The following is a 27,737-nucleotide window of genomic DNA, read 5'->3' as shown; positions in this document are numbered from 1 at the left end:
GAGCACCTCCAGAGACAGTGACTCCACCACCTCCCTGGGTAGGACATTCCAATGGCCAACAACTCCTTCTGTGAAGAACTTTCTCCTCACCTCAAACCTAAACCTCCCCTGGTGCAGCTTGAGACTGTGTCCTCTTGTTCTGGTGCTGGTTGCCTGGGAGAAGAGACCAACCCCCCCTGGCTACAACCTCCCTTCAGGTAGTTGTAGGCAGCAATAATGTCTCCCCTGAGCCTCCTCTTCTCCAGGCTAAAATATGAGTTCACATGCCTGAAACATACCAGAAAATTAGACCCAGGCTATGCTCACCCTGATAGAAAGTTACTGTGTGTTTGTGGGCACGCCAATCCCACTGGCAATGATTCTGTGGTAAGAAAGCAGCTGCTCATTTTAGGAAAGATGTTGAGTTGCTGGAATGTGTCCAGGGAAGGGCAACAAAGCTGGGGAGAGGTCTGGAGCACAGCCCTCTGAGGAGAGGCTGAGGTAGCTGGGGTTGCTTAGCCTGGAGAAGAGGAGGCTCAGGGCAGACCTTATTGCTATCTACAACTACCTGAAGAGAGGTTGCAGCCAGGTAGGGGTTGGCCTCTTCTCCCAGGCAACCAGCACCAGAACAAGACGACACAGTGTCAAGCTGTGCCAGGGGAGGTTTAGGCTGGATGGTAGGAAGAAGTTCTTCCCAGAAAGAGAGATTGGCCATTGGAATGTGCTGCCCGGGGAGGTGGTGGAGTCAGCATCACTGGAAGTATTTAAAAAGAGAATGGATGAGGCACTTGGTGCCATGGTTTAGTTGATCAGATGGTGTTGGGTGACAGGTTGGACTCGATGATCTCAAAGGTCTTTTCCAACCTGGTATATTTTATATTCTATATTCTATTCTATTCTATTCTACTTTACCAGCTGTGCCCCGGAGAGCTTCTTAGGCATTGGTACTTCTACTATGGGCGTCTCGATGTACTTGGGGTAGGCCATGGCCTCGCAGTCGCTGACACCAGCGGTCCTGGGGATCACAGCTTTGATCCGGATCCGTTCACAGCCCTTCACCGAGCAGAACGCAAACTTCTCCTTCTCGTTTTGGGCTTTGAGCTTCAGAAACAGCAGCCTGCAGGTAGGAGAGAAAAGTGAGCAGCATCCATGGGACCTCTGCGCAAAAAAGTACTCAGCTCCCAGCTTTGGTGGGTGCCTTCCTTATGCTTTGCATGATGTGTAGTGCAAATTCCCAGTGCTGATGTCTGCCCATGCAAATAAAAGGGGACACACGGGATCACAGGATATTAGGGGTTGGAAGGGACCTCCAGAGATCAAGTCCAATCCTCCTGCCACAGCAGGACCATAGGTCACACAGGAATGCATCCAGATGAGGCTTGAAAGTCTCGAGAAAGATTCCACAACCTCTCTGGGCAGCCTGCTCCAGTGCTCTGTGACCCTCACAGTGAAGAATTTCCTCCTCCGTTTGAGGTGGAACCTCCTGTGATGTAGTTTACATCCACTGCCCCTTGTCCTATCCTGGGGTGCAGCTGAGCAGAGCCTGTCCCCTCCTCCTTGACCCCCAGCCCTCAGATATTTATAAACATTTATTAAATCCCCTCTCAGTCTCCTCTAGACTAAACAGCCCCAGGTCTCTCAGCCTTTCCTCATAGGGCAGTGCTCTAGTCCCTCAATCATCCTGGTAACCCAGGATGGTCTCAGGAATGGTTTGAGGAGGCCAGGGAACCCTTTGAGCTCTATTTTATCATGATACATTTATGTAGAAATATATGCTTCGTACTTTAGGTCTTTCTTCCTTTCTTTGCTTCCCATTATTTTAGTTCTTTAAAAGAAAATAACAGCCTTTGCACTCCTAGCTGCTGTGCATCCCTCTCCTGGTGTTTATAAATGGTTACTGTTCCAAACAAGAAGGGTTGGCTGTGTCTCCAGTTCACCTTCATGATCTACACTTGGCTTTTTCTTTTCCTTTTTTTTCCCCTCTAATTTGTATTCACTTGGCACACCACTTCCCAGAGAAGCTGGCAGTACAGTAGAGGCTACAGATGACTGGCAGCCGTGGGAGTCCCAGGAAAATTAAACACTGGTCACATTCCCAGAAAGGCTTTCTGTGATCCTCCCTAATGGCATTAGTGAAGCAGCCACGGTTCCAGCAGCATCCCCAAAGCTGTGTCCAAACAGGCACTGCCTGCTTGCTTACCCAGTGTCCTCATCCCAGTAGTAGTATCCTTTGTTAGGATATCTGTGCTCCAGTTTCTCCATTTGAGAGGTTCTGTAGAAGGTTCCAGTTTTGTAGGTTTTCTTCAAGAGGCGATTGTGGATGTCTGAGAGAATGGAAAAGGTCGTCCCTCTAGGATAGCAAAACCCTACTTGGATCCAGTCATTCCTAAAAATAGCAGAAACACACTTTAGACCAAGTTGACACAGGGCTATTGTTTTCCTGGGCATGCTAGAAGCCAAACCAAATCATTCACTCTGAAATGCATCTCGATTTTTTCTTTTCCCCTGCTCAGTCAGAATTTTAATGGTTTGGGATGGATCGATGCAACATAAATTAGACATAACAACCACGAGTTAGTTAAGCAGCACGGGTCAGATCTGCTCCTGACTTCCACACCTGTGACTTCTATGCATCAGGAATGAATTTGGCCTGGGCTTCCAAAAATGAGCCACGTTATCTTGTCGGGCTTCCCAGAGGGGTGGAAAGAGGAATCTGAGATGTCAAATGGAAAGCTAAGGCAGCTCAATGGACTTTCTGGAACAAGCATTCTGGAAGAGCTCAGGAGGTGCTGACCTCATCAATGAAAAACTGTGCAATTACATTACAGGACTGGAATGCTGGAATTTGTTGGATCACTCACTTGTTGAAGTTGATGAGCCATATGGCCAGCTCTTCAGGGGCTGTCTTGTCCCAGTGGATGGTGTAGCCTTTCCTCAGAGTTATAACTGGCTGATACTGCTGGTAATGAGTGCTTTTGCTCAAAGCCCCTTCCAAGTAGAGTGGGTGATTGTGGTAGTCATTTTTTATTATTTTCATTTTCAGGTTGGCTGGCTTGTAGGCTTGGATGTATATCTAGGTTTGAAAAAGGTCACCAAGGGTTTAATGAACTACAGTGAAACATGAAAGCTGCAGCTACTCGATGGCCGTGAACTGGCCTCGGCAGTGACCTGTGTGCCATGCTCTGCTATTGCAGCTCTTGGGCTTCCTTCTCAACACAGTAAACTGTCCCCAGGAGAGAAAAAAAGAGGGATCATTTCCCCATCCACTGAGGTCAAGAGTCTCTGCCAGTCAAGGCTTCAAACAGGCCTGCAGCAGGGCTGAAGTGTGTTACACAGCACTGGTGACACACCTCAGCAATGGGACAGTGTCTACCTCAGACCTCTGACTTCTACTGCACAGAAGTGTGAAAACCAGCTGAGGAGTTAGAAATTGGCTTTAGTGGCACTACACAGAACAAAGCAACCACTGCAACACCCAAGACAAAAACAGCAGCTACTCATCAGAGCAAAGTGAGGACTCTCACAAGGCAGCAGCACTTCAAGCTGGTGTGATAGGAAGAATGGTTTGGTGGTTACACAACAGGATGAAAGACCACAAAAGCTGATGTCTGATTTCAATTGCACAGCACATTTCCCATAGCACGGTGGGCAACACTTCCCTCCATAAATCAAGGAGCAATAACTAGCCAGCAAGCCATAGATTCAGGGGTATTAATCTGTTAATGCCCATTGGAGCTCTCAGGGGACCTCAGGCAGAAGTTGTTTGAGCTGTTAGCAGTCAAGGCCAAAGTATCTGAAAACATAGCACAGTATCCCCATGTTCAAAAGTGCCTGTGCAGAGATGGAACCCCAAATACCCTGAAGGAAGTCTGTTTCTAAAGGGTGAGCTTCACAGTGTCAAGAAATTGAAAATACAACAAAGTGGTAACTGCAAGGCTGGCAGCTTCACCTGTGCAAAATGTCCACTGCAGATGGAACCCCTCCAGTCGGGCACGTCGATGCAGTCAGGGTGCTTGATCAACCAGTTGTCTTCTTTTATCAGGTATGAGCCTGGGTATTCTGACACAGAACCATCCACATCATGGAAAACTGAGGTTTTATCACCATCCATATCCAGATCGTTAAACCAGGGTCCAGGTTCACCAAAGAAGACCCTGGAGGTAATCTAAACAAACCAGCGAAACACATTTACATCTCCAGAAGGGAATTAGAGTACAAAGCAAAGGAAGTCCTTGGTCACTAGGATGGCTATAAAGACTCATTTTCTGACTGCATTTGTCATTGGAAAGTGTTGGGCCTGTGGGTCAACCTGTGCATGAAAAGATCTAGTTATGTACTGACCACCATTCTCACAGCTTGAGAGAAGAGAAGAGAAGAGAAGAGAAGAGAAGAGAAGAGAAGAGAAGAGAAGAGAAGAGAAGAGAAGAGAAGAGAAGAGAAGAGAAGAGAAGAGAAGAGAAGAGAAGAGAACAGAACAGAACAGAACAGAACAGAACAGAACAGAACAGAACAGAACAGAACAGAACAGGATTAACCAGGTTGGAAAAGACCTTTGAGATCATCAAGTCCAACCTCTCACCCAACACCGTCTAATCAGCTAAACCATGGCACCAAGCACCCCATCCAGTCTCTTCCTAAACACCTCCAGTGATGGTGACTCCACCACCTCCCTGGGCAGCACATTCCAATGGCAAATCACTCTTGCTGTGAAGAGGAAGTCTGGGGCTGCAGGACCTCTGAGGCAGCACTTACATGGTAATAAAACTGTCAGCTTCTGAAACTGACCATCCAAAGAGGGAAGCATCAAAGCAATTCTCATCTGAGTTGGTCTGGTAGTTGGCAGGAACATCAGTGCCATTTGGTACAAGCATGTCAGGATAAGGGTGGTGAGGCACTGGCACAGGTTGCCCAGGGAGGTGGTGGAAGCCTCATCCCTGGAGATTTTTAAGGCCAGGCTGGATGTGGCTCTGGGCAACCTGATCTAGTGTAAAATGTTCCTGTCCGTGGCAGGGGGGTTGGAGCTAGATGATCCTTGAAGTCCCTTCCAGCCCTGACAATTCTGTGATTGGCTCTGCCTGCACATGACCTCTTCCTTAAGCCTGAACTCAGTGCAGACCTGGGTCACACACTTAAGACAGAGCAGATACAGATTTGTTTGCTGACCGTGGGGTAAAGGCCAAACCAAGCAGACTTTCAGCCTCAGCTATGAGATGGTTTGTTCTTAGAATCTGGAGGCAGGTTCAGGAGATGGGCAGTTTCACCACAGCCACTTCACCCTGCTGAAAGGGTTTTCAGGTCCCAAAGCCACATTAAGTCACACTGTTTCTGGGAATAATCAGCAACTTCCCCTGGGAAGTGGCTTCTCAGACAACTTCTGACTGATATTTTTATCCAGCATAAATAAATGCCATGTCACCAGCCTGCCTGGTGACCTGTGAGTGACCAACCAGCCCTCTAAGGGGAATTCTGCCTTTCCCATCCCAGTTGGCAGAAGGTTCTCTAGTCAGCACATTTCCTGACATCTGAAGAAGTCTGATTTTTGAAAGTTAAGCAATCCAAATCATTTCATCCCAACCACTTTATATATTTATTTGTTTGCAGTGTTTGGCAGTGGGATTTAACAGCTGCTAGAGGTGAACCTCAGCAAACCAGACAGCACGGATTTGTGCAAGAAAACACAAAAATAACTCAAGTAACCCAGGCAGGTTCAGACCAGCACCTAGGAGTGATCTGGAGGTGCTGGAACATGTCCAGAGAAGGGCCACAAGGCTGATCAGAGGGCTGGAGCTCCTCTGCTATGAGAATAGATTCAGTCTGGCGAAGAGGAGGCTCTAAGGAGACCTTATGGTGGCCTTCCAGGATCTGAAGGGGACCTGCAAGAAAGCTGGGGAGGGACTTTTTAGGCTGTCAGGTAATGATAGGACTAGGGGGAGTAGAACAAAACCAGAAATGGTTAGATTCAGATTGGATGTTAGGAAGAAGTTCTTCCCCATGAGGGTGGTAAGACACTGGAACAGGTTGCCCAGGGAGGTGGTGGAAGCCTCATCCCTGGAGAATTTTAAGGCCAGGCTGGATGTGGCTGTGAGCAACCTGCTGTAGTGTGAAGTGTCCCTGCTCATGGCAGAGGGGTTGGAACTGGATGATCCTTGAGGTCCCTTCCAACCCTGACAATTCTACGAGTCTATGATTTCTGAGACATACAGAAATGGAAACAATTTTTCACTTGAGTGCCACTATCTTATTTTCTTTTTTGAAACTGTTGCCTGCTTCTGGTTTGCTGCAAAGCTGCCAGAGAATCTCTGACTTTCTGGTTCTTTTCACCCCTCCAGTTCTCTTAGTTAACCTTTCGGCAAGGCCAGCAGGCAGCCCGCCGAAGACCTCGTGCTTTGTGCTACAGGCTGCTAACCCCTTTCTGCCCACTGCTCCAAAGGGAAGCCAACTGGGAGAGGCCTTTCTGCGGGGGCTGACTCACGGGGACATCCTCGAAGCGGATGCCGGTGACGTTGTTGTTGGGGCAGCTCTGCCAGGCGTTGTTGAGGCGGAAGGCCAGGGCGCTGGTGTGCCGGCCCTCCAGCGCCGCGAACTTGCGGAAGGTGCAGTTCTGCACATTGATGGGGCCGTCGTAGAACTGGATCCCTCGGATGGGAAAGTCCCTAAAACGTGCAGGGGAGACAGAGAGACTCGGTCGTGACAGGGGAAAAGGCATTCTAGACATGCATGGCCCCGCGGCGCTTTTTCTCAGCCGCTCGGCATTTTTTGACAGCCCTTGGGATGACTCCTCCGTTCATCTGTTGGAAGAGAAGGGATTTCCCTCCTTTTCAGGCCTGTGAAGTCCTCTTATCCTCACAAGTTCAGCTCGAGTTCTCTCGTGTCTGAACAGATCATCTTTGTTTGGCCTGCGCTCCTCCAGGGAAGGAACTTACAGCAATGCCAAAGCACCGACCTAAAAATGACTAAATTCGTGTTTGCCATCAGAAATGAGTTCTACAGCAGTGAAACCTGAAACTCTTGAGAGCCATGCAGACTCTCTGGCTGAGCAACAGCAGGGCTAAAAGAAGTCCCATCGTATCTTTCGAAGGAACTTGGAGAGAAACAGAGCAACTCAACTGCAATAAAAGTGGCTTTGAAAACGAGGAATGGTCCCACAGCCTATAGGGCTGGAAAGAGGTGAAGGGGCAGAACCTGTCCTAACAGCCATCTGCATCATTTTTCACACTGGTTAAGTGAACAAGATGCCTAAACTCCTCTAAAGGCTAATAGAAGTTGCTTCAAACACCACTTATGATATATAACATGGATCCCTTCCTTACATGAACAGCTGCCCTCAGGCAAGACTTATCTGCTCTGGTGCATTTGTTCTGTCCCACCAAGTTTCTGCACACACCACTCAAGATGAGATGTGGCCACAGGTATCTACATAAAGGATACCAGCAAGAAGGCTGGAGCAGGCTGGGTTTTCATTACTGCTGTAGTTACTAACAAACCTCCTGTACTGCCAGTGACAGCAAAGTTGAAGTGCATAACATGGCAGAAAAGCATCAGCTGAGCTGTTCGTAGGGCTGCTGTTGGGATAACTGCTGTTAGGATAACTGCTGGCGGGATTAGAAGTAAAACATTACTGCACTTGCAAACTGATCTGCAGCACTAAGGTCTGTGAAGAGGCCACACATGAAGTTCACTGGCCATTTCAGAACTAACAAAGGCATCAAATCCCTGTAGCACACAGCAATAGCAACAGCAGCTCCGAGGACATCTATGATCAAATTTGGGCCAGCACAAGTCCCGGGAAGGGCTTCCACAAGTTTTCCTGGCAGCTCACCCGGATGGAGACTGCCACGTTGCTCAACCACACATACAGAAGTGCCCAGGTAGCACTAAGTCTTCTTGCTGTCTTCTCAATTCTCTTTGCAAAGGAGAGGGGGAAGGAAAGAGGAGTTTGATGCTGTCTCGGCAGCCTGCAAGTAGGTCCCTGCCAGCAGCAGCTGTACAGTGGGGACTTTGGGATTGGGAGACATGAAACCAAATATTTCCTGTGTAATGATTATTAAACTGAACAGCTCTGAAGAAAGCACACTGGGATGGAGGTGGCACTGAGAATGGCAACAGTGACATGCTGAGCTGAACTTACGGGCTGATGGGCAAGGTCCTTCCTCGGTGATCCAGGCCTCCAGGTCCCCAGATCTCGTTGTCCATCATCTCAGTACCCAGGTTTCCACTCTCACCAACAAAGAGGCTGTTCTTGATTTCTTGCTTTGAGCCATCGTCATGAGGAAAAGTCCCACCACTAGGAGGGAAGGGCTGGAGGTAAAGGGGCTGCTCACACTCATCCCTATCTGCTGTGCCCCAGGCTGTGCACAGCCTGCCCCATGCTTACCTCGCCAAGGTCAGGCCAATGCCATTGTCAGCAAACCTGCAAAAAGAAGATAGGTGCTTCAGAAAACGTTTGGGTTTGCTTTGTTCTATCATCTCAACCTAAAATAACCTAAGCAATGAGGTGAAGGTTAGCAAGGCTTCACTACTGAGCAGGTCTCATGGGGATCTCAGGCTTTTCCAGGTTTGTTCCCTGCTCAGTGTTGGAAGACCTTTTTCTGGCACATCCTCAGTGTACACAGATCACATGAAGCAGCAGACATGCACCTGATAGTTCCAAGCTGAGGTTAAGCCAGTGATTACTGGGCAGAGCTTACTGTCTGTTTTTCCCCTCTGTCTGATGCCCACACTCTATTCAGTGGCAGGTAAAGGATGGTTCCTCTCTCTCAACTCCAGCTACATTTATGATTCAATGGTGCTTTGCCTTACTTGCACCTCTCTGCTCCCCTGCCTTCATGGATCACAAACCGCTCCCAGGAAATAACTTTACAAAAGCAAACGTTAGAGAAGCAGGGAAGCCTGGCTTCTCATCAACAGGAAGACAGACATCAGGTCTTTCTTATTAATAATAAATTAACAGGTCATTTAAAAATAAAATAAAAATTTAAAAGTCCTTCCATATTGCTGAAATTCCAACGCTTTTAGGCGAGATAAATCGCAGCTGCTGGTCCACAAGTCCTGCTCATAGAGGGTTCCAATTAATATGATACTAGAAGTCTTGAAGCTGCGTTCACAGGGGCGTCCCTCTTCGCACGCCTGTCGCGGCTCTGAGGCAGAGCAGCAGCGGGGATGCTGCAGCAGGGCCAAGCCAGCTTTCCCCGCTGCTGTCTGCAGGTGGCAGCCCTCCTCCGCCGTGGCCTCGGCGTCTCCAGCCCTGCACACACTCACTGCAGCTCTGCGCGGCACGGCACGCTCGCTGCTGTGTTTTTCGGTGTACACCGAGTCTGTTTGTAGCAATGGGAAATGGAAATGGCCGTGGCTATAAAGATGATTACAGCTCGGTGGCTGCTGCCTCGAATTTCCACACTCAGGTTTGCTTCTGGAGAGCCAGGACTTGGTCGTCCAACACCACCCATGTGCTGCATCTGCTCCATGTGCAGTGTAAATGTCCCAGTGGCGTGAGTGTGATCTGCAAAGGCAGCACTTCCTGGCCCTGGAGTGGTCTAGATACTTCCAGTTCCTGACTTCATCAGAAGCACAAAGGGCACCACTGCAGCTTACATTTCTGGCTGCCCCTCTGCAGCCTCATCCTCACCAATGCGAAGAGCCACTGCAGCCAGCTCATACCTGAGGAGGCTCAAGGGAGACATTATTGCTGCCTACAACTATCTGAAGGGTGGTTGTAGCCAGGAGGGGGTTGGTCTCTTCTCCCAGGCAAGCAGCACCAGACCAAGAGGACACAGTCTCAAGCTGCATCAGGGGAAGTTTGGACTTGAGGTGAGGAGAAAGTTCTTCACAGAGAGAGTTGTTAGCCATTGGAATGTGCTGCCCAGGGAGGTGGTGGAGTCACCGTCCCTGGAGGTGTTCGAGAGGGGATTGGATGTGGCACTTGGTGCCATGCTTTAGTAGTCATGAGGTCTTGGGTGACAGGTTGGACTTGATGATCTTTGAGATCTTTTCCAACCTTATTGATTCTGTGATTCTACCACCGGTTGCTTTAAGAGGTTTGGGTCACTCTGGCTGGCAGTTGGACACCAGAACACAGTGTGACAGCTATTTCTCTTCAGCTTATCACAACATGCCTCATAAAGTAGCTTTTCCCTTTTTTTCTCCTCTTTCTCGAGGTTGGTATCACAAGCCTGGCTCAGCAAATGAAGCTGTAGAAGGTCATCTGTTTTCAACTGCAAAACAAATATCTGCTGTGACCAGTGCAGGAAATGAGCACAGCACACTTGTCCACTCTCTTTCTTGCTGCTGTGATTCATAGTTTTACGTCTGCTTTGTCAGTGCTCACTTATTCAGCACAGCAGTGGACCCCATAAAACAAACTCTTCTATGCCCAGGCTTAGCCAGGCAAAGTGGTGGATTTTGCTGCTTTCTTTTCAAAGCACCTAGTTTTTCATGTGAAAACTTAAGTGTTGTTTCTAGTTGTTTGCATCTGTGTGTGCCTGTGTGCACATTGGTCAGCATCACACAGGAGAGCAACCTCCTATGAAGACAGACTGAGAGGGTTGAGGCTCTTCAGTCTGGAGAGGAGAAGGCTCTGAAGAGACCTATTTGTGGCCTTCCAGGATCTGAAGGGGACTTACAAGAAAGCTGGGGAGGGACTTTTCAGGCTGTCAGGTAATGATAGGACTAGCGGGAATGGAAACAAAATAGAAATGGATAGATTCAGATTGGATGTTAGGAAGAAGTTCTTCCCCATGAGGGTGGTGAGACACTGGAACAGGTTGCCCAGGGAGGTGGTGGAAGCCTCATGCCTGAAGGTTTTGAAGGCCAGGCTGGTTGTGGCTCTGAGCAACCTGATCTAGTGTGAGGCATCCCTGCCCATGGCAGGGAGATTGGAACTAGATGATCCTTGAGGTCCCTTCCAACCCTAACAATTCTATGATTCTGAGGGATCTTCAGTTCAGACACAGCAGGTTGTGGGTGTGTAAAATAATGCCTTTGCTTACTTAACCTTTCATCTTTATTCCAATCTTGGCCATAAGAAAGGTGCAAAGCTATATAAATAGTCTGAACCACAGCTATGCTCGCCACAAACACCAGGCTGAACTCTGAGAGTTGAAGTAAGGCAAAACTCACTGGCAGTTGTCCAGCCACACATCTCCACCCCGCAGCCAGGCCCCGTGATCCTGGTTCTTGTAGGCAATGAAGCGCTCGATTATTGCAGGTTCCCTGGGCTTCAAAGGATCAGCATCTTTGTGTGGGCTGTATCTGCAACCAGAGAGAAGGAAGGTGGCTGAGGGAAGGTAGCTTTGCTTGGTGCACAGCCCTGCTAAACATCTGGTTTCTGCTAACTCAGGAACAGCTTTGGGACAAGAGTCCATCCAAGTGGCGTGTCTACTCAAGCAGTGATGGCCAGACCCAACTGCCAAGGGAAGGCCAGGCCAGGCCAGGCAGTTGTAAAGACCCACTCCAAGTTTCCTTCCACATCTCCCTTACTGCATTGCTGATATATTGCAGAAAGCATGGAAAGTTCCTTATTGCTCCCAAAAGTCAGAGATATTTTTTGATCCCTTACTGTTATCCCTCAGCATATCCCTGGTATTCAGATAAATCTCCTTTTGTTTTCCCTTTGGAGCATTCTTATCTCCTAGCCTTGGCTATACTGTGGCAATGAGTACCACTGCCAAAGCTTCTTTGCTATGGAAAAGAATCAAAACATCTTGGAGAGGGGTTGAAAGTATGTCCTTCACTATTTCCACTGTACTCAGGACACACGTACGAGATCTATTCACTCTGAAGTTCTCAACTATGATGAAATACTGGCCTGATGCAGACAAAAGATGCAGAAACAAGTGCAAACCGCAGCTCTGTGTGCCCTCAGCTGCTGCATGTCAGCCACCATTCAGGTTACAGGATCCGAGCTAGGATCTGGCTCCCTGTGGTGATGCTGAACTTGACCGTCATTTAGCCGGTCCTGAGGCTCAGCTCTCCCATTTGCTGCTGAAGAAGCATCTTCCATCATGCTGAAGAGCTTAGAGAAGCTGACAGATGAGCACCCAACACAGTGCCAGCAATGGATGGCCCAAAGATTAAAATTCATGCCTCACCACAGGGCAGTGAGGCCAAGCTGTCACTTGGCTAACAGATACTCAATAGTGCTTTGCTTAATAAGCTCTTATATCATTCGAAAACTGAGCACCAGGCTGAGAGGCTTCCACCAGATGAGTATTGCGTTGGCAGCTCCATCATGGGGAGATTTAGTATCAGCCCTTGTGGATTCCCCAGGCACTGGTAAATAGAGATGGATTCCAGTTTCATGTTCGTGTGTAACTGGGGGAACACCACAGGCTACAGAATTTGACTCAGGCCTTTCATGCAGTAGCTGCAGACAGAACAATCTCTCCAGCCCTGCAGCTGCCCAGCCTACCTCCAAGCCTGCCCCAGTCAGTGCAGCTAGAATCACTTACTCACTCTTTTTGCCTTGACACATGGAAAGTGGAAAATGGCACAAATAACCTGAGCTGCAGCCTGGCCTTGTGGGTGATCTCTGAGCACAAATGTGACTGCATTATGACTGGTGGGTTCCCAGAGGTCATTCCTGCCTTTGTATGGCAAGGGACAAATTGCCTTTTGTAATCACTTACTATGCCTGTGGCAGCAGGCATTGTCCCAAGGTGCTCAGCTATATGGAAAAGTAGCATCAGCCTCCCAGGGGAATTTGAAGGTACTTGCAGAGCAGGACGCTCTTAATAAGTTATTTTTTAGCAGTTGCTTTTATCATTGAAACAAGAATGTCAATTAACTGAGCAGAAAATAATGTAAAGAATATTAACTTTTCAACATCTTTTAGCATCAGCTGCCAGAGAGAGAGCACTGGGATGATGTCTCACAGGATAACTGATATCTGAGCTGCTGGGTGCTTATCTAAAGAAAATAAAATGAAAACTGAGTGGGACACCCTTGAGCAGATGGAACACCCATGCCAGCTCAGCTCCAAGATAAACAACAAGGACAAATTGGAAGGCTGTGGGTGCTCCAGGGTCCCTTAGGAAGGGTAATGAAGTGGTAAAGCTTTGTGAAGACCTTTCTTCAATCCAAGCCATCCCAAATGCATTGCAATGATTCCTGTCAGCTTCCTTAGGAGCAATTTCACAGCTTTCAGTCAGTGCTATGGAGAAATCCTTTCCAAACCAAACTGTGCAAAACACTTTACCTCCCAGAGATCAGTGTCAGGATAGGTCTCTTGTCCTTGGCGGAGGCTGGAGTGGTTTTAACACCATTATCAATGATCATTCCAGCCTAGAAGAAAAAAGCAATGAAATATTAGAGTATGTCTAGATATTTTACAGCTCTTTCCATCTCCAGGCTCTGCCTCCAATTGCTCTAAATCAGAGTCACTTGCACAACCCTAATAACTGCTTCTGTTGGTAGCTTGCAAAACAGAGGGCTGCCAGGATTCCCCAGACTTGCATACACCCCCCCCAAAACGGCTGCAAACCTCCAGAAACTGCACCTTTCTCTGGTAAACACATCCCCACACACACAGGCAGCCTGCTGCAGTAAGACACAGCCACACAGCATGGCATGCCTAGGGTAAATAAGTAAAGAGAAGGCAATTAGAGTGTCCTGCATTTATCCCTCCAGAAGTTAGTTGCTGCCATTGGCAGTTGCAGTCTATAATTAGACAAGCTGCCAATAGATGCTCCTGGAGGCACTATTTTAGGAGTGCAGAAGCAGAGAAGCAGCCTGCGCAGAGGGACGAGCCTCACTGAATGCACAGCAGCCAAGCGAAGCGGCTGCTCCGAGAGCCAGCACGCAGGCTGCTCCAGCTGCAGACACAGACAAGCTCGCAGCAGCGCTCAGCGAAACAGAAAGCACAGAAATGCAGAAGGCATTAGCAGCTTGCAGGCCCCAGGAGCTGGAGCCAGGAGCTGGCTGGCTGCGGACTCACCCGGTAGTTGGAGTGCGCGCGGTTGTTGGAGAACCTGCCCATGGGCATGTGCTCCGAGTAGCCAGGGGAGTACATCCCTGCCGAGGGCCCTGTCGGCACGTGGTGCAGCACAAACCAGAAGCCTGTTTCCTGGGGAAGACAATGGACTCCTTAGGCTTTGCTGGAACTTTCTTACTGACCAGCATTAGCCCAAGGATTCCTCAGTAAAGCCACCAGACCTAAGCTAAGAGATTTCAGGACAAACGGCAGCCAGCAGTAGTGCCCTGCACAGCTGCATGCAGCAAAAGGGTTAACACACACACACACACACACACACACACACACACAGAGAGAGGTATCCATACTCCCACCTCTTCAAGGTGCCTCAAGGTAGGCTTTGGCATCTATGTCGAAAGTATAGGCAAGACTTTCAAAATCAGAGCACACACAGAGAGACACACACTGCTGTCCTCCTATCACTGCACATCCCCATCTCTAAAGAACAGACCATTTTTGTTTAGCTGCCTAAAAACATGTCAAGGAGCCCCAAAATCTCTGTGCTCAGATTTGGAAGCTTTGGAGAGACCACATCTCTTTGGTCAAGGTTTGGTTTACTCCTTCATTTGTCTCAGTAGGAAAACACAGGCTCCTGATGTGACCGAGAGTTAGAGTACTGGAATCAACAAAATCATTGCCAAAGGCTTCACTGAGACTCCACAGTCACATTTCTTTAATTTACTCAGGCTACACACTGGGCAAAGGCTGGGAAGTTTTGGTTGAGCCATCCAGCTCGAGAAACAGCAAGCAGCAACAAGAGTGGAACAGAACTACAAGTGCTGGGTTTTATTGTGGAGCTGGCCACGCTCACACATGGCTCAGAAGCACCAGGCAGAGACTCAGCCTCGCTGGGCTGTAACTGGTTTGAGCTGCTACCAAGTAAGAAACTCCTGTACTCACTTCAGACCCTGCAGCTGCACAGTTGATGAGGTTGTTGTGTGGGTTGGCTATCCAGAAGGTGGACACGGCGCTGCAGGGCAGGAAAAAAAAGAGGAACATGAAAATGATGCTTCAAACACACACAGAGCCACCACACAACTCCCCCCAGTACAGGCAGGGCTGATGACTCCCCAGATAAGGGGTCCTGCCTAGGGTTAAAAGGGAATGGGGTTTTCCTTCTCTTCTCCAACCACATGTCCTCTGAGGTTTGACAGAGAGCATGCCCTTATCTTTTAAAGCCCTGAGTATTAAATGAGGAATTTTGACTGCAATTCCAAGCCTGCTATGAAGCTGTCAGATGCCAGTCAGGTTTTATTATGAGGACAACGTGTTGTTTCACAACTTGCAGAAAGAGTCTTTGCCCCCAGACGAGCCCTCAAATTCATTAGAGGCTCGTTTAGCCCAGGACCCCATGAATTCCTCTTCAGGGCTTTCCAGGAATACCCCAGGACCTGCCTTCTCCAAGAGCTGCTGTGATTCATCAGCTTTATTTGCTCTCCTCCTATGCATTTCTTTTGAGATAAAAGGGCTCCATTTGCCTAATGCACATAAAAGACTCTTAACTGAAAGGCTCCCATCAAGGAGGAAAGATCAATCCACCCTGTCCCGCAGCACTCATTAAGCAACAGGCACAGGAGCTCTGGGAGGACACAGTCAGACCTTACCCCCAGCACAATGCCTCCCTAAATTTACTGGGTAAGATTCAGCCTCCTGTCGGGGTGAACCTATGGAAGTGTTATCTCTATTTTAATCTCCCACGAAGGACTTCACAGGGGCTTTAGGCCACCTGATTTTGCTTGTCCCAGGATGAAGTTTCCTTTGTGTGACTTTATCGTGGAAGCACAGTGAATGGTTTCTATTTTGGGCTTGGGATTGGCCTAGAAAGAAACAATTTAAGATTATTTGCAAAATCTCTGCTGCTTTGCAGGCAGGGGCAAGGCTGTTGTGTTTCCCCAGTGAGCTGCCTTCCAGCCCTGTTCTGCTCCTCAGAGCCCTGTCTCCACTGCTGGCCACAGCTCCTTGCCTGCCTCTTCCAAGGCAAAGGAGCTGCAGACAGTGCTCCCTGTGCAGGGTGCCTGGGCTGCTGCCCCAGGGCAGCCCCAGTGTGCTCTGGCACTTGAAGCCTGGCTGAGCCTGGTGCCAAACGAGCTGTTCTGATCAGACCTTGAGTTCTTTGATAAAGCAAGATGGGGCACAAAGTACCACAGGACCTCTTCATCACACCTCCACCCAGCATTCCTAGCACACTGTCATAAAACAGCCTTCAGAATGCCACAAAACATGTCCCTCTGGCCACGAGGTGGACTCTGAGGGGACAATGAGCACAACAGCTGATTAGCTCTTACTTTATGAATGGAGACGTGCAGGGTAATTTCTAAACAATCACAGATGTGAAAAAGAGCATTGCATGAATCCATCTCCTCCCCTTGCCAAACTAACAATCTAAAAATATGTTTCTTTGGACAAAACCCCAGCTCTGAGGACAGACTGGGTGATACTGATACAGTCTCAGCAGGTTGAGAGTGTTTCCAAATAAAAGAAATCCCCTGAAGACTTGTAGTTTAGGCATCAATCAGCTCCTAACTAGCTCATGTTCAGGGTGGGTATGTGGCTCCAGAGCCTTTCTCACTGACCTTTTGTGGGACCAAAATTTAGCTTTTCTCAAAAGGGTAGGTTCCCCTCCACCCCCACCTACAGCAGAATAAATTCCTGGAGAAAAATCTGGACTACAGGCAAAAGTGTTCCTGTCTCCCAGCAGCTGCTGTGGGCTCAAGATAAATCTTCACCCTGGAAGACCTCCTGTTCTGTTGCACAGGGGCCTTGTCCCTGAGGTGATCCACCATCAATGTCAACATCTTGGAGGCAAGCTTGACATCCAGGTGTTAATGGCAAACCCTCTGAATGCAGCATGGGTTCAGAGATCTGCTCCAGACCACATGCCATGCTCTATGGACTGTGGCTGGGCATCTGCTTGCCTAGCTGCTAAGCTCAGAGTTACTGCTCCGAGAGTCTAATGCTCTTTTGAGGAGAGTCAGAGGGATGTGGAAAGAAGAAGAAAGCTAATTAGGGGCCTGACATCCATCAAAATGAGTAGGCTCCCTGTAATTAGCAATTAAATCATATTCCTAAGATGTGCACCTTGATTTTGGGGGGCAGAATGGCCTTCAGGAGTAAAGGGAGTCCATATCCCACCTTATGACAGGGCCAGCTACAACTAAAGTATTTGTGACTGCCCTTTCTCTGAGTTGTGCTTAAAATTTGCTGCTAATGAAGAACTCATTCATTCCTCCATGAAAAAAAAAATCCTACAGCTTATCTGTGTGGCCAGGCTGGATTTGTTTCTCCTGCACTGCCCCTGATTTCTTCCTATATTGCAACCAAAAGCACTTGTAAAATCTGTTCTGGTTGCAAATGCCTTTACAACCCTCATCTAAACCTCAGCTGGCAGATCTCTAAGGCTACTTAGAGAAAAGGATCTTGCAAAAAGGGACATGAGAAGTATTTGGCATTTTCCAAGTGTAGCATAGGGTTTGTGGCAAAGAGAAGTTTTACAGGATGTTAGGGGTTGGAAGGGACCTCTGGAGATCATGGAGTCCAACCCCCCTGCCAGAGCAGGACCATGGAATCCAGCCCAGGTCACACAGGAATGCATTCAGGTGGGGCTTGAAAGTCTCCAGAGAAGGAGACTCCACAACCTCTCTGGGCAGCCTGCTCCAGGGCTCTGTGACCCTCACAGTGAAGTTCCTCCTCCTGCTGAGGTGGAACCTCCTGTGCTGTAGTTTATATCCATTGCCCCTTGTCCTATCCCAGGGTGCAACTGAGCAGAGCCTGTCCCCTGCCTCCTGACCCCCAGCCCTCAGATATTTGTAAACATTTATTAAATCCCTTTCCTGGGCTAGGAAGCATCTCAACTGACTTCATGATAAAAATGAAATTACACCTCAGTGTGTATAGGAATTTGAACAACACAGGTGTGGAGATCCCCAGGAGGATGTTCTCAGTCTTTGGGGTATGCAGCCCAGAGCTCTACAGGTTACTATGCCATACACGTGTGATGCTCTCTCTTATGGCTAAGCCTTGCCACAAAAAGAAAGAAGAAAAGGAAGGCTCCCACTCACCTACAGTCCTGCCTGGGTTTGGGGATGTAGCCTGGGTAAGCACCCTCAGTGATCAGCTTGCACATCCTGCTGTCTCGGTCGGAGGGGAGCAGGGTGCTGGGTTTGACCAGCAGCCCAAGGCAGTGATCAAAAGTGTTGCGCTCCTCGGGGCCATCCTCTGTGAAGAAGCAATGGCCCAGGGCATCGTAGCCCACAACATCCTTCACCTGCATGTACAGAACAAAGGGCAGCATTCACCTTCCATGTGAATGAGGAGAAACTACAGCAATGGCACATTGAAGGATTGAATTTAGGGAGGCAACCTCAGCACCCCATCGAGCTCAGGGTGTGTAAGCAAAACCCAAATCAAGATCACTCTCTGCTCTGAAGAGCAATAACTCCAGCACTTACAGTTAATCAGAATTTGTCATCACCTAGGAAATGCTCATTCCTCTCTTTTTGTCAGCCTGTGAAATCAGAGACTATCTCAGCATGAGGCTGGAAAAAAACACGAGGTTAATGGATTATTGGAGGATGTTACACATTCAGATCACATCTGGGCCCATGCACCTTCACATGGAGCTCCATGAGCAGCTCCATGAACTGCAGCTGAGCTGAAAAATACATTTTCAGGCTATCAAAGAGACAGAAAGTTGTTTTCCAGACAGGCTGGCTTGGTTTAGGTTTGACCTGATCCTTGCTTTCCAAGATGCTGACAGAAGCTTTTCTTGACCCTGAGACAAATCAGCTGGTGTTAATCAGTGCTGCTCTGGGTTTGGTTTGAATGTTGCTAACGTCAGGACACCGTTGTGCTGGATAGAACAACACCCAACCCACTGCTGAAAGAGCTGAGAAAACAGCTTCGGGAGCTGGAATGTGGCTGAGAAACAACAGCACTTGGACACACTGTGCCCAGCAAGTCAGTTGGTAGTGGATGTGTCTGGGATACAGAAAATTCAGGTCTGTCCTGGTCTGTCTCCTTGCTTTTCCCATCAGCCATCAACCGCCTCGGACTTGGGATACCTTCCTGGCAAATCCCAGGATGTTCCTACAAATGCAGCAATTGCCAAGGAGCAAAGACAATCCTAAACTGGCCAGAAGGCAGATTTTCTATGGTGCCTTTGAGAGAACTGGATGCTCAACTGCCTGAATTGTTCTGTACAGCCCTGAGACTCCTCTGCCACCTTCATATCTCATTCTCAAGGCAAGGAGAACCAATTTCAGATAAAATGCCAGGGCTGGTATTGAAATAGCTACAAATATGTTTTCACACAAGAAAGAACACTCTGCTTGCTGAGCCTATTAGGAGCTTACATCTGCACACACATCTATTCTGTGCCTCAAACCTCTGAACACAAGGCATCACACTGAACTGAACACAGCTCCAATGACCTGCAAAGGGGAGCATCTGAGGACAGCTCGCTGGAATTCACTGCTAGCCCCCTGAGCTAATTAGATGCTAGACCTGGCAAAATGTAGGCTTCTCTATTTGGGTGTGACCTGTAAGTACTAGGTGGAACTGTCCCCTCTTGGAAGAAGGAGCTGTCTGAGCCTTGCATTGCTGAAGGTTTACAGAGAGAAGAACATTGCAGGAGAGTGAGTGATCTGCAGGATGTTTCCAACAGACAGAGCAAGTCTTTTAAGCATGGAGATGCCAGAACTGCGCAGAAACCTTCACACAAGAGTCACATTGGAAAGACAATAAAGGTGTCACCGGTGCTGTTGCATTTGGATGATGGCAACAGTTTCCCTAGGGCAATGTTAGCCACTTTGCATGGCTGTTCATCTTCCCAGCACTGCACCAGGACTGGGACCTGAAGGCCTGCAGTGATGAGACTGCAGCTGGGGCAAAGCCCATCTCTTGTATGTGGAGGAGCCCACCTGCCAGCGCAGTGAGAGAGGAGTGAAGCAGAGAGAGGGGCTCCAAGCCAGCAAGTGCCAGTTGCTCTCCTAACTCATCCCTGAAGGCCCACAGAACACCAGGCAGTTACCAGCCATTGTCACCCTCCATCTGATTCACTGCTCTCCCCATATCTCATCTCTTGGGCAGCTCTGCCTTAGTTTCCTTTGCGTGTTTTCACAAGCCCAGCACTGAAATGCTTGGATAGCAAACATGCTTGTTCCAAGTGGATTTAATTCTTCCTTTGATCAAAACATTCCTAACAGTCCACAATCTTACTTTAACCAGGAATAATTTATGGCTAGATAATGCTCTTCATGGTAAAACTATTGTTGTGTAGTATAGCTGGATTACTAAAAGAGAGACCACTGAAGCCATTAGCACAGCCTCTTAGTTCATGAAGTAAAGCTCTGCCCTGGATCCTGCCAGACTGTTTATTGACCTCCCCAGTGGCTGATTCTATTTTAGTGTGCACACTGGGAAAGGGTGGAGAGATTGGGAATCAGAGCAAAGTTCCAACCCTGGGACTGCAGTGGCATAACTCAGTGGTTCTATGGCCAATCTGTTAAAGAAAACATTGGGTAATTATTTCATTTTCAAACAATTACTGTGGTGAGAAAGGAATTTCTACAGATCTGTTTGCAGAAGGCCCCTCTGTGCCTTCCAGGGGATATGAATTTGCAGAAAAGTGCAGAACAATCCATGAATGGAAGTCAGCTGATGCTGAGATGGTGACTGCTAGCACACTGTGCAGGCCCACAGAAACACATCCCTACCGTCAGGGACACCTGGACACTCTCCCCCCCTGGTATTTCCAGTATGAGTGAGTCTGCAGTGACACAAGAAAAGCAATAGCAAAGCAAGCAGGGCAGCCTGGCTCTGAACTGCCAGCCTGTTGTAATGACAACAACAGCTGATGCCCCCCTCCCATCTCTTAAAGGATCTGCACAGGTACCCAATGACAGTCATGCAAGAAGCCCCTCTGAAATGTGAACGTGAAGCACACCATTAAGTGCTGTGCTGAGGTTCAATAGTCCAGTCAGTCTCTGTATGGCTATTTCCCAAGGGCATTGTGTGCACATCCTCATTCTGTCAGCAAAGTGTGCTTTCGATCTGCCTGACTCAGAGGGAAGGAATGTCAGCTGGGGAAAGATGGAACTGAAAGGTGCTCCTGCAGGTAGGAACAGGTAGTGTTGGCCAATTCATGAGATAGCAGGCAACTAGGAAATACATAGAAGAGCTGTTGTGATCATCAGGGACCCATGTGGGTGTCTGTGAGTAAACCTCTGGTAGAAGGAAGAGGAAAGGAAGGAAAATAGAGTCAGAAAGCAGATGGGGAGATCATGGTGGAATCACCTCATGGATCAAGGCATGGACCTGCTGACTGAAGATGCCTATCACAAAGGACTGAACCAACATTGAAGTGATGCAGCCTTTGGAGAATGGTTTCTGTGATGCAACTGAACAAACTTGCTCAGGTTGCATTATTTGACTGGGGCTTTCTTTTCAGCTGTCAGCAAGAATTACATGGCTAAAAGGAACAGCTGTTAAAGTACCATGAGTGGAGCTTAGTGTTCAAATGTTTTGATAAATATAATCAACAGGGATTCAGTTCTGGGCTAATGTCCATTTCAGATTGTCTATGTCCTCAATTCTAAGATTCCACTTGGGTGCCTTGTTGTGGAGGCAAACATGGTCATGTAGGGAATTGTGGCCATTGTGAGAATCAAGCTGCTTTCATCAGCTACTTCAGCCTGTCTAAATTTCATCATGCCATCTTGGCTGGTGAAGCCTGAGCACACAGATGCCTGTGTCGTGGATCCATCCCCACAGCCCAGCTGTCACTTGGAGAAAGCACAAGAGACAGAACTATTTCCAAATGCTCTCTATGAATCCATGTGTCTGGCTGATAAGAAAAATGCCAGGCTCTGGGTATTTGGTTTGGCAAGTGTTAATCTATGGGGAACGAGGCTCTTAGATCCAGCAGCAGGGCTTCAGCTGGTCTGCAGCTCATTAACAGCTATGCAACCTCTGTGCAGCCAAAGAAGGAATTTTATGGTGCCACTGGTGACAGCCCGTGCCGGTGTGACAAATGAAACCTACACTGCTGCCCTTCCAGCCTGCACATTAGTTGTACACTGAGCCCCTTGCCTGCAGCCTTCACACTGGGAGGATGCCACCTCACCCTTCATGCCTTGGCTCTTTTAGACAGTAGAATGGCTTTTTGCTTCAGAAGCCATGTTCACTTGGTAGGGTTTCAAGGTCATGCTACAAACCTAGAAGGACAGAGGTCAAACCCAAACCCTTGGATTTGTAAATAGCAGATAAAAGCTGCTCTTTTGAAGACTGGATTTGAGCTGATACTTGGGGAAAAGTTGTCTAGTCAAACCTGATGCTGGTTTCACACCTTTGGCACCTCTGCTCTGGGGATAGATTTCTGCATATTTCTTGAATGTGAGTAAGAAGAAGCCATCAGAGGTAGGGTAACAGTGAGGAAAGCCTTTGGGGATTACATGCCAGTCAGTAAGGTATCATTTATTTCCCTCTGGTTCCTTACCCCAAAGAAGGTGGCACCCCTACCTCCAGGGAGAAGCTGAACATGTACTCTCCATCTTGTGTGCTGCTTACCAGACAAGGTACAAAGGTGATTTATAGATTTACTCTAAAGGATGTCTTGTTTTGGAAGGCAATTCTGACAAATCAGAGCTCTGAGAGTGCTTAATGTGTGAATGGCACTGCAAGCAGAAGCCTTCCTTACAGGAAAGATGAAGCACAGTTAAACCTTCTGATTATCCTCTTTAAATAGCAAGCTGGCAATCTACAGATAGATTCAACTGCTCATTGGAGGTGGGCTGGTCTGCAGACATCACTGCACACAAAAGCTCAGCCCACTCCAGGTCAGGCACAGCCCACAGTGCCACACTGGCCATGAAACATGCCTGCAGCATCTAACCAGGGCAGCAAGAGTCAGCCCCAGGCTCTGGCAGGAGGGCACCTCATGTCCTGCAGTAATTAGAATCACAGAATTGTTGGGGTTGGAAGAGACCTCAAGGGTCATCCAGTTCCAACCCCCCTGCCATGGGCAGGGATGCCTCACACTAGATGAGGTTGCTCACAGTCACATCCAGCCTGGCCTTCAAAACCTCCAGGGGTGAGGCTTCCACCACCTCCCTGGGCAACTGGTTCCAGTGTCTCACCACCCTCATGGGGAAGAACTTCTTCCTAACATCCAATTTGAATCTACCCATGTCTATTTTTGTTCCATTCCCCCTAGTCCTATCATTACATGACAGCCTAAAAAGCCCCTCCCCAGCTTTCTTGTGGCCTCCTTCAGATCCTGGAAAGCCACAATTAGGTCTCCTCTGAGCCTTTTCTTTTCCAGACTGAATAGCCCCAACTCTCTCAATCTATCTTCATAGGAGAGCAGCTCCAGCCCTCTGATCATCCTCATGGCCTTTCTCTGGACACTTTCCAGCACATCCAGATCCTTCCTGTAATAGGGGCTCCAGAACTGGACACAGTACTCTAGGCAGGGGGGGTGGGTTTACCAGAGTGGAGTAGGGGGGAACAATTAGGCTGTATTCATGCTAGGAGGAAATCATCTGACTGATGCCTTCTTGTCTAAGGTAGACATTGGTGCTTCTTACCAGTAAGCCATTGGATCCATGGACTGTGACACAGCGGGAGAAGGTGTGGTGGATGGAGACGTCCTTCACGTACGTTGGAGGGTTGTAGCCTCCTTTCTCATCCACATCTCCAGCCATATGGAAATGAATTGGATAATGTCCCATTGTCTGCTGGCCCATGTATTTCAGCTCTAGACCTTCAATGTGGGCAGCCTTAAAATCGAGACCAATCTGCAGAACAACAGAGCATCAGTCAAGAAACATGAAGGATGTGGAGGGTGAGAAGGAGGAGGAATACAGGGAGAGAAGGGTTGACTGTATCTGCTAGAAAGAGTTACCAAGTGGGAGCAGTGTGGCTGCAGGGTGAGGGAAGAGGGTTCATGGAGCTAAGGGGACCATGGCTGCTCTTTAATCCCACCACTGCTGCCATGGCTATCCTTAGCCTAATTCTAGAAGGAAAACAATTTGTATCTAATACTGTTAACGAGCTGCAGTCACTTGGGTCAAATCAAACTCCCCAGGCTGAGTGCCACCAGAAACTGAGGAAAATTGGAATTGAGGTGTGGAGACCCTGTCATGGGTGGGTTGAACACCAGCCTGGCTTGCTGAGCAATATCTGCAGGGGCTTGAGTGCACTTCAAAGCCAATGGACAGGCAGCAGCAGTGGGGTGGATCTGCTGTACTGTGGGGAGAGGCTCTTTGCTCAGTTGCTGACACGAGGGATTTTTCCCTTCCTGCATCCTGAAGTCCTTGGTATGTGAAGGTGTGGCTGAGAGGAGGAAAGTGCAAGAAGGCAGCTCCAGCCCTACCTTGATGTGTCCCCCGAAGGTGTCGAAATCAAAGAAGGAGCACAGCTTGCTGCTGTACTCATAGCACGTCCCCTCCATCTCGCCCATCACCACAACGTTGTGGCTCAGCAGCCCCACTTCTGCCCGCATGTCCACACCATCAATGACTTCTCCAACGTGGAGGTAAGCTGCCTTCCCTGAAGGAACAGAACCCAGTGTCAGGGTTACTCTGCCAACACTGCCGTTTTCCCCTTGCGCTTCCTGTGCTGGGGGCTGGTGTGGGCTTGGCATGATAATGAAAGGAGTAACTGAGTCAGCAAAAAACTCTTGGCTGGCACCTCAAAGAGAGGCAGGCTTGAGCACAGGTGTCACTGAGATATTTGCAACAGAGGAAGTGGGATTTTTAGTCTTAAGTTGCTTCATTTAGCCAGTTTGTTAAGCCAGCAGTCTGTTAGACAAAACACATCTCCCACCTTGAGAAGGGACTGTGATCATTCAAGAGCCTTTTACTTTGGATTATAATCAGCCAGGAATGAACATCCAATGCAAAGAAAACTCATGATGCAGCTGCTTAAAAGTCTAAATCCCCAAGGTTAGCACAGCAATTCCCATAGTGAGACATGAAGTTGCTCAGAGCCCACAGCTCTACTTGTGGATGAGCATGAGCCTGCTCCTGCTAACAGCACGGCTGTTAATCTGAGCAAAGAGAGGACTGGGCACAAAACTGTGCAGCAATTGTGGCTTGGGACAATTGCAACCCCTCATCCAACCTGTGGGCTGCAAACCCTCCTGCTGCCTGACCTCCCAAACCTCTCAATTTTAGATCTGCCTGCATGTCTTGGACTTGCTCTTAATGCTTCCCTCTGCCCTGGTGCAGTTGTAAGCAAGGAGATGATCCATCTGCCTCATCTACACCACCCATTGCCAGGCCAAATTGCTCACAACATCCTCCACGCACACCCCCTGACTCCACAGAGGGGTTAAAAGGACTGATAGCTTTCCCTAGCATGCCCAGAGAGGGGTGAAGTCCAGGCAGTGCAGATGTCTAGAAAGCACAATCAGATCTATGCTGTAATTTCATTCAAACATATTCCCGCTCCCTCCTTCCTTCCGCAGCTTTCTGCAGAGAGTGCAGTTGGGGAAAGGTTCATCTTACTGACTACATTCTGTAGGATTCCAGTAAAAATAACTAATAAACTCTTTAAGTAAAGGCTGAACTCTAAGGAATGCTACACTTGCATGTATTTCATTTCAGAGGAATCATTCAAATCTGTAATTAGAAACAAATGGCAAGCCTGAAGCCTGGCTGCTGCTGAGAAGTGCTTTAAGCTTAAGCAGAAATTCCAAGTGGAGGGGAGGATTCTGAGCAGGGAAACAACCTTGTTTTTAACCAAAACACTATGCTTTGACTTTATAACAAAAATAAGCACACACCATTCACTGCCTCTTCTCCTGCAGATGAAAGTATGCAGTTTGATGGTAGAGTTGGGATCTGGGAAGGATGAATGCTCTGCCCCACTCGGAGATTGCTGTGTTGCAGGACAGGGCTCACAGCACTATGTGTGCCCTCTGCCTCAGCACCTCTGCCATCAAAATAAAATGATTATGTGAAAAAAACCCTCTCTGTTGGCTAGAGGAGCGGAGAAGGCAGAACAGGTGGATGCTTTTATCTGGGGCTGCAGTAGGAAGATGAGGTTCCTCTGCACTCCACATTTAGCCCCAGGAAAAAAGAGGTTGCAAGGGGCCACGAGCTTCCACATCCTCCTTTTTGGCTATTGCCTCCCATGAAAGTCCTGGGCTTCCCCACATCGTTGCCATGAAGCCCATAACCCTCATTATGTGTGTGGCCAAAGCAGACCCAGCCCATCCAAAAAGCAGCTTCGCTTCCCTTATTCACGTGCAATAAAAAAGCCACCGCAGTGAGTGTCCTCCTCATGAGGACACTGTGCTGGATCCTTGAGCTCTTATGGAGCACAGCCTTGAGTTAGGAAACTGTTTTCAAGCTGTTGTTTTTCTGTTTCCCACAGAGCTGACCTTTCCTTGATTTACTGAAATGCAGGAAGAAGCTGAGATAACTGTAAGAAGATCCTGCTTGAAGCCACATCTCCAGCAGTTGCAGCGGTGACATCAGATAGGCAGGTTTGGTATTCAAGTGCTGAGCCCCAGCACAATAAATGCCCTGCTGGCGTGTATTTAATTGAATTTCACACCAGTCCAGACATGCAAAGCAGGGGGAGCAGGGACAGGAATGTTAAATACGGACTAACCAGCTTCTAAATATAACTTCTTGGGTGCATGTTTTTCACTTGCTGCTTTTGCTGACTTGACTGGTTTGGAGATAAGAGGAGAGATGGAAAGCAATTCCTTTCCAGCACAGAAGTGGATTTTGAATAATAGCTCCTTTAACACAGCTTTGAGAAATACACCCCCCCTCCTCAAGGCCTCCAGAAATTCAAGCTCCCCACATGGCAGTGGGGCTGTGCTCCTGAAGCGACCCTGAGAGACAGAACCTGGCACAGGAGCCCTCAAGTGCTGTAAATGCCTGCTGGGAACCTGCACTCCAGCCCCAGGCACTTCCTGTGTGGCTGGGAGCACCATGTTCAGCATTTACAGACACGTGGCACCTCCAGGGAGCCACTGGGGCATGGTTAGTGATGGGCATGAACAAACCTCAACAAAGGCTGCTCCATGGTGAGTGAGTTCACATGGGAACGGGAACGTCTCGCTCAGCAGAGCTACAAATGTGAGGTTAGGCTGCTGCTCGCAGCCAGCACACAGAGCCTGCCCAGAGAGCAGCCATAACATCTGACACCCTTAGCACTGATCATGGGCAAACCAAGCCAGGGGTTTGCAAACCACCACTGAAGTGGTTTGATACTAAAAAAGGCAGCACTGTGCTTTGGACGTGGCAGGAACGTGTCTGCTGCTTCAGCATCAAAGCCAATGCCTATGGCTGCCTGACGGCCAACAAACTCAGGGGGCACTGATTCATCATCTCCTCTTCTGGGCTTGGTCTTGATTCATCCCTCACAGACAGACATTGCCATGCCAGCGAGCTAGGCTTGCAGTGACACAGATTATGTGTCCCACAAGAGGTCTGTGTGATGGACAAACACCCTGTATTTAGAATAGAATAGAATAGAATAGAATAGAATAGAATAGAATAGAATAGAATAGAATAGAATAGAATAGAATAGAATAGAATAGAATAGAATAGAATAGACCAGGTTGGAAGAGACCTTCGAGATCATCATGTCCAACCTATCATCCAACACCACCTAATCAACTAAACCATGCAATCAAGCATCCTGTCAAGCCTCGCCCTGAACAGCCCCAGTGACGGCGACCCCACCACCTCCTCGGGCAGCCCATTCCAATGGGCAATCACTCTCTCTCTGTAAAACTTCCTCCTAACCTCCAGCCTCACATCACATCAGTCCC

At 48.4% G+C, this 27,737-nt stretch overlaps 1 protein-coding gene across 1 annotated transcript in view; it reads right to left on the bottom strand.

The window, feature by feature from the left end:
- Positions 1–27,737, bottom strand: part of CEMIP (cell migration inducing hyaluronidase 1) — a 117,167-nt gene that overhangs the window by 5,690 nt on the left and 83,740 nt on the right. Inside the window, exons 12-25 of the mRNA XM_009903900.2 lie at positions 24,318–24,493; positions 23,530–23,739; positions 18,004–18,209; positions 14,846–14,915; positions 13,910–14,038; positions 13,172–13,257; positions 11,095–11,226; positions 8,354–8,389; positions 8,108–8,263; positions 6,452–6,632; positions 3,929–4,144; positions 2,841–3,052; positions 2,180–2,365; positions 892–1,096 (exon numbers count right to left, since the gene is read on the bottom strand). Coding sequence (XP_009902202.1) covers positions 892–1,096; positions 2,180–2,365; positions 2,841–3,052; positions 3,929–4,144; positions 6,452–6,632; positions 8,108–8,263; positions 8,354–8,389; positions 11,095–11,226; positions 13,172–13,257; positions 13,910–14,038; positions 14,846–14,915; positions 18,004–18,209; positions 23,530–23,739; positions 24,318–24,493 — 2,201 coding nt within the window. The remainder of the gene's footprint in view (positions 1–891; positions 1,097–2,179; positions 2,366–2,840; positions 3,053–3,928; positions 4,145–6,451; positions 6,633–8,107; positions 8,264–8,353; positions 8,390–11,094; positions 11,227–13,171; positions 13,258–13,909; positions 14,039–14,845; positions 14,916–18,003; positions 18,210–23,529; positions 23,740–24,317; positions 24,494–27,737) is intronic.

The sequence above is a fragment of the Dryobates pubescens genome, chromosome 17, assembly GCF_014839835.1.
Source record: "Dryobates pubescens isolate bDryPub1 chromosome 17, bDryPub1.pri, whole genome shotgun sequence".
Taxonomy (NCBI): Eukaryota; Metazoa; Chordata; class Aves; order Piciformes; family Picidae; genus Dryobates; species Dryobates pubescens.
Note: the sequence above shows the minus strand (reverse complement) of the source record. Positions and strands in the feature narration are given on the sequence as shown.